The sequence below is a fragment of the Euprymna scolopes genome, chromosome 3 (genome assembly GCF_053919585.1).
Source record: "Euprymna scolopes isolate OS-2025 chromosome 3, ASM5391958v1, whole genome shotgun sequence".
In the NCBI taxonomy this organism is placed as follows: domain Eukaryota; kingdom Metazoa; phylum Mollusca; class Cephalopoda; order Sepiida; family Sepiolidae; genus Euprymna; species Euprymna scolopes.
Genome location: NC_136484.1, coordinates 128,391,310 through 128,403,662, shown reverse-complemented (window position 1 = coordinate 128,403,662; position 12,353 = coordinate 128,391,310). Strand labels below are relative to the sequence as shown.

The window sequence follows — 12,353 nt, the reverse complement described above, 5'->3', positions numbered from 1 at the left end:
ATTTTTTTATTATCGTTTTATCTCTTTGGTTACGTATGTTTCGGATGTTCGATCATGTTTACGACTCAACAGCCTCATCAGACCTTACAGAAATAGTTGTAAGATCTGACGAGGCTGTTGGATCCTAAACATGGTCCAACATCCGAAACATATGTAACCAAACATATAAAACGATAATAAAAAAATTAAAACACATATATATATATATATATATATATATATATATATATATATATATATATATATATATATATATATATTAATACGATAGCGTGTGTGTTATTTTCTGTGCCACGCTTACATCCGGGTAGTTTAATTGTTATCTACTTTCATTTCTTGTCATAAATAATTTTACCAAGAATTCGTCATAAGTTTTGATTTCGGTTTCGATTATAGCTGATGGCACTTAAGTCATCTATGTTTTTATAAATAATTTTATCAAGCATTCTTCATAAGTTTTGGCTTCGATTTCGATTATGGCTGAAGGTACTCAAGTTATATATATATATATATATATATATATATATATATATATATATATATATATATATATATAAGTTTTTATTTCGGTTTCGATTCAAGATAATACACTCAAGTCATATAGATATATATTTTTTATTTTTTAGATCGCAACTTTATAATATATAAAAATTGATACAACATTAACTTTATAATAATATGTACGAATCTGCAAGAATTAAAATATCATATTTAAGTGTACTTTGCGACCGGCTTTGCCGACCGTTCATGCTAGATTAGATAAATATGTTTGCAGTTTTAACAAAAAAGCTACAATAATTTCAGAGTGTCTCCATTTACACTGAACATCTACAGAATGCCAACATCAATATATTACATATGAATGAGTCCCCTGTGGAATTTCCACAGTCCCGCTAGTTATTATTATTATTATTATTATTATTATTATTATTATTATTATTATTATTATTATTATTATTATTATTATTATCAAATAAACAAATATATAATTGTTCTTTTTATTTTTACATTATTTTCATTTTGTATTCTTTTTGTCTTTCATTTTTTAATTCTTCTTATTTTTTTCATTTTTAAAATTCTTATTATTTTTTTCATTTTTTAATTCTTATTATTTTTTCATTTTTTAAATTCTTATTATTTTTTCATTTTTTAAATTCTTTTATTTTTTCATTTTTTTTCATTCTTATTATTTTTTTCATTTTTTAAATTCTTATTATTTTTTCATTTTTTAAATTCTTATTATTTTTCATTTTTTAAATTCTTATTATTTTTTTCATTTTTTAAATTATTCTTTTTTTTTCATTTTCTAAATTCTTATTTTTTCTTTTTTTAAATTCTTATCATTGTTTTCATTTTTTAAATTCTTTTTATTTTTTCATTTTTTAAATTCTTATTATTTTTTTCATTTTTTAAATTCTTATTATTTTTTCATTTTTTTAATTCTTATTATTTTTTCATTTTTTTTAATTCTTATTATTTTTTCATTTTTTAAATTCTTATTATTTTTCATTTTTTAAATTCTTATTATTTTTTTCATTTTTTAAATTATTCTTATTTTTTCATTTTTTAAATTCTTATTTTTTCTTTTTTTAAATTCTTATTATTTTTTTTCATTTTTTAAATTCTTATTATTTTTTTTCATTTTTTAAATTCTTCTTATTTTTTTCATTTTTTAAAATTCTTATTATTTTTTTCATTTTTTTAATTCTTATTATTTTTTCATTTTTAAAATTCTTATTATTTTTTTCATTTTTAAAATTCTTATTATTTTTTTCATTTTTTAATTCTTATTTTTTTTCATTTTTTAAATTCTTATTATTTTTTCATTTTTTTTAATTCTTATTATTTTTTCATTTTTTTAATTCTTATTATTTTTTCATTTTTTTAATTCTTATTATTTTTTCATTTTTTAAATTATTCTTATTTTTTCATTTTTTAAACTCTTATTTTTTTCTTTTTAAATTATTATTTTTCATATTTTTAAATTTGTAAGAAGAATCGTATTTTTAAAATGTTTTTATTTTTAGTTTTTTAAATTCTTATTCTTCATTTCTTATTTTCCACTTTTTATTCTTATTGATATCATTATTTTAAATTCTTATTGATATCATTATTTTAAATTCTTATTGTTTATTTTCATAACACGACGGGTTCATTTATAAACGACCCTGTAACAAAAATATTCGATTACATTTTTTCTAACATTTTGCAATTCTTTTTTCAATTTTCGGTTCGTTCACCATTTATTTTTCTGTTTTCAATAGTTTTCATTTTTTTAAATCCGTGTTATTTCATTAAAAAATTTACTTGTTTTTATTTTTAAATGGTTTTTGAATATCCCTTATATGATAAAATAATGTCACTTTTTTTCTGTGAAGCGTTAGCATTATAGAAAAATAACTAAACACTTCCTATGTAAATCTTTAACAATCACCATTTACAGCGACTCCTAAAGCGTGTTTTACAAAAGTGTGCTTACATTTCGTCCTCGATTACAAATTATCACATTTAATCCGACTAAACTGCTTCTCTGAAACAAGTACTACCATAAAGAAGATAACAAAACCTTTTACTCTTCTACAATTGAGTCATTCTACGAAATTCACGATCACCTGGTGAATTTCTTCACGAGTATATTTTTCATTAGTAAACCGATTTTTTTTATTAACTCATACTATTTCCTACATATTACGTCTGATTTTAACATTAAATAACAAGCAATCCTTACATTACAATTATGTTCTACCTTTGTTCCTATATGTAACCAAGTATAATGGAAAATTGAAACGGTTCTATTTAAGCAGTGCCATCCAGTAATTTATAACCCATAGAATCGCTCTTCGGAATACTGAAATGAATTACTGAACAACTAAAAAATGGCGAGACCCATAACCACATCCCAAATAAGTTATCTTTAAAAATCATATATTTAGATTGCTTTCTTTTTCTTTGTATAACAAACGAAAACACCGACAACCAAGTTTGAGCGACAGTTTCCTTTTTACACGACCACTTTTGTTTACACTATAAAACATATTTGATTATGTCCTTTTTGATTATCAGGTATTAAGATTTGTGGCATCTTTCTTTTTAAATATACATAGCAAGGGACGTGTTGGAGTGAAAATGTTTAAAACTCAAAAGTTACTGTAGTGGCTGGTGAGATTTCAAATAAGGAAGACATGTATGGGAGTTGTCCTCAACTGGAGCCAGTGCACACAGTGTAGCTATCCGTCTATATATATATGTGTATATATGTTTGTTTATTTTTCTTCAATAAAATAAACGAGAAAACCCATGACTAAGTTTCAGCAAGAGTAATCTTTCTAAACGACCGCTTCTGTTTGAATTATAAGAACAAAGCAAATTGATTGTTTCCTTTTTACAAATCAAGTATTATGATTTTTTTTTATTTCAATAAAACAAACCCTGAAGAAATCAATAACTGAGTTTTGCCGACACCTTTATTTTTAAACGATCGGTTTCGTTTAAGATGTTTAAAAACAGTAAATCGATTACGTTAAAATTGTTTTTTTTCCCTATAAAACAAATGATACATGCGACAGCTTTCTTTTAAATGACTCGATTTGTTTAAACTGTAACAAAAATGTAAACCGATTACGTTATTCTTGAAAAATCAAGTAATGAAGATTGTTTTCTTTCTTTCTTCAGTAAAATAAACGACAAAACAAATAGTTTCAGCGACAGCCATTTTTAAAATGACTTTGTTCAAATTTTAAAATGTAACTAAAACAAAACAATAAACTATTTACTTTTCTAACTTCTTATTTGTGAAACTGTAATCACTAATAATATGTAACATCTGCTTTTAACATTGTGGGGTCTGTGTTTGCAACAGATTGTTCAAAGTTAGACATGCAATTTCTTGAAGTAATCTACTTTGCCGGACAACGCCGGGACACTGGTTATCTAGTTTTCTATATTTTAGATTATTGTTGCTTTCTCTTATTTTTTTAAAAAATATTCTATATTATGGGTAGATGGTTGTACCAGTAATGTGCAGGGGTCTGGTGATGTCCTTCTTATACTCAAGGTTAATTCCTTGATTGTATGCCTCAATAACTTAAGTATAAGTCCTAGTACCTATAAATGTTTTAAAAAGGGAGATAGGAGGCCGGTCGTACAGTGTGTATAGTGCATATAATAAAAGTACTCTTTTCTTAAGATTCAATGGTACATATAACCTAAGCAGTAGTTCCTCGTCGGGTTGAGACAAATTACAGACTATTTTTTAATCCATTAATATGTATTTCTTTTTTTTTTTTTTTTTTTATTATTATTATTATTATTATTATTATTATTATTATTATTATTATTATATTGAATGCTCTACCATTTTTTATTCGTATTTTTAAGTCTAAAATTTCCTTATCAGCTTCTTGTTCCCCAATTAAATCTATTGCTGATAACGTTCGCGCACTACTGATGATTCCTCAGCATTCTGATAGGATGTAAACTCTTTCAACTCAAAGAGATTCGATTTATTGCACTTACTAAATAATTTATATTATCTATCTCTATTAGAAGACCATCAGTGTCCTGACTTGTATCCGCAAAGTGTGACAGGAGATCCGCACAAACATTATCCTTTCCTTTCCGGTATTGCAATTATAGCCATCCATACTAAAAGCCCACGCCTGTATCTTCTTGTTTTGTTTGGGTGAGTTCAGTAAGTATTCTAACGATTTCTGATCGGTATAGATGGTGAACGTTGCACAATACAAATAGTGGTTTAAGTTATGAAGGGCATAGTGTATCGCATATGCTTCCTCCTCTATAGTTGGCCATCTTGTTTCCTCTTTCGTTTGGTTTTTACGTTCAATCTGTCATTTAGTCACACACACACACACACACACACACACACACACACACACACACACACACACACACACACACACACACACACACACGCACATGCACACACGCATACACACATATATTTAAAAAAGATTTTTATGTGTACATAATTTTATAAAACATTTGAATAACACCGAACATAGTGCCATTATTAATTGTTAAAGGTTTGCTTTTTTTTCTTAGTTTAAACATAAAACGTTAAAGAAGAAAATTCCACAAAGAAAAGAAAACCAAAATACACTTCTAAAGTATATTTCTTCTAAGCTCTAATTGCATGTTTAAAAAACGTAAATTAGATAAAAGGGGTAAATAAGGGGTGAGACAGAAAAAAAACCCTATCGAGACGTCTTTCAGCCAACCCTTTTCAAGATTAATGTTGGCAACGGGAGAGGAAACATCGTTTAAAAACGTGGTCAAAAGACCATAAATTATTAGTGAGGGTAGAAAAAAATGTATGGGGAATAAGAGAAAAAGAAACAATCTCAACGAATACCCATACATTCCAAATTATGGGTATACCCTCTTTGTTTTCACAGAGATGGTGCGTAAATTAATGGATACTGCCTCGAGAACTTTTAAATGAATTCTCGAGCGAGCTCTGTGTAATCGAAAAAGTTTCATCAGTGTATCCGCCAGTGCAGATATGGCACTATAATAAATGTTCACCAATGGCCGATTATGAGCCTGTGAACGCCCAACATTAATCTTGAAAAGGGTTGGCTGAAAAACGTCTCAATAAGTTTTTTTTTCTGCCCCACCCCTTATTTATCCCTTTTATCTAATTTATGTTTTTTAAACATACAATTAGAGCTTAGGAGAAATATATATATATATATATATATATATATATATATATATATATATATATATATATATATATATATATATATAGTAAAAACGAAACGTATAATATAAGGACAGATAAAAGATGGCAGCGAGGTAATCCTAGATATAAAAAATGATTTCATGAAGAGTGATCCCCCCTTTAAACAGAAGGATAGAATAATACGAAATCAAACACTAAGCAAACAGGAATATTAAAATAAACATGCATAAATGTAGAAATAAAATTATATAAAATTATATGATAATTGGAAAAAACAAATAAAAAAGGGGAAATTAAAACAAAAATATATAATTAATAAATAAAAAATAAATAAAAAATAAAAATACGAAACTACGGGTTAAAACGGAAAACTATCTTCACATAACACCAAAAGATGGAGGAAGTGAGGAGGCATGGCTTTGGAAATCTTTTTACCAGAATACGATGTTCAGCATCTTAAAAATATACCTTTTGTTGTAAAAATCCAATGGATAAACATCTGAAGAAGTTGGTGGGGGACAGGATATTTTTATGGACACATGAATCGTAAAATTGCCTACCCACTAATGAAACAGCTATAATGGAAAAAATCCAGGAAATAAACGAAGGTTATAAAAAGAAAACGTGAGTCTTTGAATTTTCAACAAAATTTTACACTAATATATATATATATATATATATATATATATATATATATATATATATATATATATATAATTACTTCATTTAGTCACATAAAATTAATATACGAAAGTATAAATTTATGCGTAAACTTTAAGTATTTACTTCAACAGTGCTCAATACGTAGGTAGAGCGAGTTAGTAAGTTATAAAATATATATGGCGATTAAGCTAACTGAATATTCCGCGTTTCATCCACTCTAGGATTCTTCAGGCTTATGCGAGAATTTTGTGGTTGTCTCGCATTTTAAATACACACCTTCTACTGGGTTTTTAGTTAGCCAATCAGCTTTCTAGTATCCACCACGCCCTTCCTAATCAGCCAATGAGCAGGCACTTATAGGACAAAGGCCCATTTGACCTCCAGTTGACCCGTTCTATTGTGTGTGCTATTTATCGTAGATATCTAGTGTCTTGACCTGTTTTAAATCTAGGTTAAGTTTTTTCTTTTTTTATATGTTAGTTTATATATATATATATATATATATATATATATATATATATATATGTGTATATATATATGTATGCATGCATATATACATACATATATATGTGTGATAGTTTATGTATATGCATATTCATTTATTTATTTTTTATTTGTTTATTTTCTATTATTTTTGTTAGTTTTAAAATTATTTTGTATCTCTATCCTAGAGTAAATTTTATCCTGTGAACACAGTTGTTCGCTATTTCTCTCCTACAGTTTTATAGATGTTGGGGTTCTTTAAAGTATAGGATAGCAAATCTTTCATGAAGGCATAATCTACATGGATCGATCCATGTAGATTATGCCTTCATAAAAAATTTGCTATCCTATACTTATACTTATTTCTATGATGTTCTGATTCTATTTGTTCCTACATTGTCTAGTGAGACACTGGAATGCTTCATGGACCATAGAGACCAAATATCTCTCCCAATCAGTCTCAACTGGACTCCGTCTTTTGACTAATTCTCTCTGTCTCTGTCTGTCTGTCTGTCTGTCTGTCTGTCTCTCTCCCCAACTCTGACTCACTGTAACTCTCTGCCTACGTGTATATATAAAAAACTATTTCTTCTTTTTTTTTTTTTCTTTTTTACTACATAACAGGTCAATTCCATTGCTATTTTGCTAATGGATTAAATATTATTTTTTATGAAATAAAATTCCAAATCTGTTTATTCCGCCTTTAAAATTTATTTGGAATAATTCTACTCTGCTTGACTTACATTCCGGTACTTTTTTATTGTACCTCTTCTGCACACATACTGTCCAAATTTGATCTTCCTCTCAGGTCATCCGATTTAAACATGCCTTAATAAGAGATTAGAAAGAGGTGAGATAAGTGACTGCTTGTTCTTACTGTTTCTCTCTTCTCCCTCCTGTTAGCAACGTTACATAGAAAAAGAGGATAGTGTAACTACTCGTTCTCTCTCTCTCTCTCTCTCTCTCTCTCTCTCTCTCTCTCTCTCTCTCTCTCTCTCTCTCTCTCTCTTTACCCCCTTCTTGCTATTAGTGATACCGTATTTTCTTTTTTGTTATTTTTAAATTTAATGAAAAAAATGTAAGTTAAAAAAGAGCTCCTTACACATGCACACACATCACTGCCCATACAAATTGATTTCTTTTTTCTTTTCATTTTTTAACGGTCTTATTTAAAAGATCAAAATCATCAAAATGTTGAGATCTATTTATATGAATAAATGCAGAAGTTTTGGTCTTATGTTTATAAAAAAAACTTATGAGTGGAAAATTTATTCTCAAACATTTTTGATTTCAAGTAGCAAACTTTGCGAAGTAATAAAAAGTTTGCAAAGTCAGCTTCTAGGATATGAATCTCGTGTTTAAAGCCAAGAAGTAAAACTTTGACGTGGACTCTAGCTTTAGAAGACGCCATTTTGCAGTGTCTTTGAATAGAACCAAGAACCACACTGACATTTAATATGAATTGGAGTAAAAAGCTGTATTAGTGAAGGAAGAAAAAGAACACACACACACACACACACACACACACACACACACACACACACACACACACACACGCATATATATATATATATATATATATATATATATATATATATATATATATATCCGTTTTTATTATAGAGCATGGATTCATCAGCAAATATACCCATCTCATACAAAATTTTGTCAGGGAGATCATTCATGAATATCAAAAATAATAAAGGTTCAAGGATCAACCCCATTGGCATACCTGCATTTATTAATGCAGGCATGCTAATGGGGTTGATCCTTGAACCTGTTATTTAGACATACGTTGATCGATGACAAACTGGGCTTTTCTCTTGTCTCGGAATGATCCGATTATGTTAAGTATTTGTCCAGAAATACCATATTTAATTTTCATAAGGAGCTTTTCAGGCCCAACCTTGTCAAAGGCTTTGGATATATACAGGGCTGCAGCACTAGTTTCCACTGTTTTATTTAGTGCATGATTAATGCTGTCAGAAATGACGGTTAAAATATTTACAGTAGAACAGGCTCACCTAAATCCAAACTGTTGGTCAGAAAGAAGTTTAGTATTTCTAAGATGGTGGAATAATGCTTGATTGATTAACGACTCAAAGATTTTTATAAAGAGAGTAAGGAGACTGATGGGGCGCTTAAATAAGCAGGTCGGTTTTTACTCCAAAATTTTTGCATACTGATACCACAGAAGCAATTTTCCGGCTATCACGGAAGCAAGAATCAGCTAGGCATTTGTTGAAGTTTTTGGAGAGTAGAGGGCTAGCTTAGCAGAGCATTTCTTAATTAGAGTGTCTAGGTTTTTTTTTAATGATTTCACGGGCATAAGAAGAGGTGATGTTCGGTTTTATGTGTATGCCTTCTGTCTCAAGAGGAAATTTGGGAGGGAATGGTTTGTGGGGTCTAAAGTGAAGTTGGAGGTAAACTGCCGGACAAGTACGCCAGCCTCCTCGGTTGTCATGCAAGCGATCTCATGATTATTGGATATTGGGGGAATTGTTGATTTTTCATTATTCATCATACAATTATAAATTTTCAAGAAATCATGAATTCCTAATTTTTTGCGACTCAATACGTTTCCTGGTATGCTCTCTCTTGGCTGCGGCTATTTCATTCTTACAGTTATTTGTAGTTTCTGTAAACTTTTTTTTATTTGTACTTAACTTCTTGTGGACAAATCAGAAGAATGTATACTGCTTTTGAACAATAGCAGCTGCACAATTTGAAGTGAACAATTGGAGAAAGATACTTCAATGCCTGCTTTGCACGATTCAGTTGTCTTATTGGAACAGGAACAGGAAAATTCCATTCTAATTTGCTATAAATTATGTGTTTTTTTCTTTTGTTTGTTCGTGTATGAGTTATAGATTGTTAACCATTTTGTACTTTTTCTAATAAATATAATGATGAAATATTTTTTTATTTTTTCAGCCGAATTTTCCTCGTTGGAAGCAGAAATCAGCCTAGGAAGGAAAATGAGTCTCAGAATTCTGGCTGTCTATCTAACGAGCACGTTTCTTGTGATCATCGCCTGGCTTTCGTTCTGGGTTGACTACCAGGCCACAGCAGCGAGGATATCCCTAGGGCTCATCACACTACTTACTTTGATTACACATAATTCAAACTTGGTGCCGCACAGCCCAAACAAAGAATTCTTATCCACTGATATAAAAGGGTTAGACATTTGGCTGACCGTTTGCCTTAGTTTTGTATTCTTTGCCCTTGTTGAGTTCATATTAGTCAACTATTGTCTTACCAGAAAGGCAGCAGCGAAAAAGACTTCCAAGTTACCAGCTGTGATATCGGTAAGTAAAAATAAAGAAAGACAAAATAATTCTGTTAAAGGAATTTTTGAAACATTATTATGATTTATATTGGCTTTACCGTTTATGTTGTAAGCAGAACCTCTCCTTTTGAGACATATAGAACCATTTATTTTTGTTTCAAATCAGACAAACTTCATGATTAGTCGGCTATTAAGTGATATAAAATATTCACAGGACAAAAAAAAAAACCTTATTTAGATCGTCTCTATTCAACTTGAGAGCAATTAAATTTTCGCCTTTATATACGTTCAAAAGTCTCTGAAGTTTATCCCAAATAATAATTTCACACAGATGCTTCTGATTGGTTTAAAAAAAAAACACACATCCGCATTTATTAATCCAACCAAATGATATGCGTCGATCCATCTGTTCACGGACGATTTTATGTACTTTTATTTTGTATCTCAAAGGTAAAATTCCGCCGCTAAAGGGTCTCAATAGGCTTCCTCTTCTACCATGTCACACAATAGCAAGAGTAATTATGATTTTCAGGAATTAGTGAGGTTTTACTGCATTTCCGATACCTAGGAGTTAACAAACTTTTACTGTATTTATGACTTTTATGAATAAATGTGATTCGACTACACTTACGATTCTTATGATTTAGTGAGGTCCTACAACATTTACAATTTTTTTCAATTACCGAGGTTCCATTACATTCATGATACTTATGAATTAGTGATTTTATACCGTATTATAGATTGCTATGGTTGTACTCTTTTATGGTTATTTTGGATTAGTGAGTTACTGCTTTTATTTCCTTCGGGTCGACCTGTACTTCAATTGATAAATTCATAAAATCTACGTGTGCTTCAAAATCAAATTGTTCTTATGCTTTTCTTTTAATTTATTATTTATTAAATGTTTCTATTATGAGTGTCTCCATTATCTCTTTCTGAGACTATGGAAACACAATGCGCTTACTATTTTAACATTTGAGCATTATGTAAAGCTTATTTTCAATACTTTATGCAATCAAATGTCAAAATAGTAAATGTTTTATGCTTCCATAGTTTCTAATAGAGACAGACAGTACATAATCATATAACCATGCAACAAATAACCTTTCAAATGAAAATCTAACTAATCTAATTGTTATTTATCAGAATGTAAAGAGATTTTTAACGTTTATGACTATTGGGTTACGCACTTTAAAATACCATCATCATCGTCGTTCCTGTCCTGATTCTGCTGCTGATTTTTGTTGTTGTTAAGAATCATTCATGATGATGTCGTTGGCATTCGTTTCCCTGATATCTTTCTATTTCTAGACGATATCAGGTACTTACAGGAGGAACCACATGAAGGTTGCCAGCATCCCTGGAACAAACTGGATTCTAACTTGGCACACTCAGTTTATCAGTCCATAGAAGGATATCAAGTACTTATGGAAGGGACCTTTGAAGGTTGCTAACATCCATAAGTAGAAGTGTTTCTGTGCAATGAACTGGATTTGAACGTGGCGCACCCAGGTTGTCAATCCATGTCATTAATCACTGAGCCACCGTTATTCTTTCATTGCAGATAGCATGTATGTATAGCACACAATCCAGGTTGTCAGTCTGTATTGTTAACCGTTAAGCTACTGTTACCTCTCTGTTGCTGTCATTGTTGAATATCTTTCATTTATTTCGTCTAAATCGAATGATTATTGTTGCCATTCGTTTCTTTATTATCTTTCTAGTTAGAATTCTGTCTAAAAAGACAAAAAAGTACCATATTCTAAAAAAAAAAATAACATTGAGTAGTTACGAGAGAGAGACTGTGAAGGTTGCCAACATCTCTTAGTGAAAGTGTTTCTGTGGAATGAACTGGATTCTAACTTGGTACCCTCAGGTTGTCAATCCGTATCTTTAACCACTGAGCCACTGTCACCTCCCTGCTGCTGATGATGCTGATGTTGATGGTGATCATGATGATGATGATAATGATGATACGTTGGTAGGGAAGTTTCTCAATAGTCTCGTATTCAAGATGAGGTCATGTTCAACATGAAACTTTATCTTTTTCATCAAGAGTGTCCAATTCTTTTTTTAATTTTTTTATCAAAGGCCATAACTCTGGTCTATATAGAAAACAACTTTTTGCAAATAGAGATAACTCGTTTCGACTTCCTTCCCCGCTTAAAAAAAAAATTACAATTTTAAATTTCTTTCATTGTTTTTTTCTTTTGT

General features: G+C 29.6%; 1 protein-coding gene across 4 annotated transcripts in view; it reads left to right on the top strand.

Moving 5' to 3' along the window:
• The window catches only part of LOC145258992 (glycine receptor subunit alphaZ1-like), a 441,610-nt gene that overhangs the window by 425,926 nt on the left and 3,331 nt on the right, over window positions 1–12,353 (top strand). For all 4 annotated transcript variants that reach the window (XM_080116658.1, XM_080116659.1, XM_080116657.1 and 1 more), the window contains one exon: window positions 9,785–10,158. In XM_080116658.1, coding sequence (XP_079972784.1) covers window positions 9,785–10,158 — 374 coding nt within the window. The remainder of the gene's footprint in view (window positions 1–9,784; window positions 10,159–12,353) is intronic.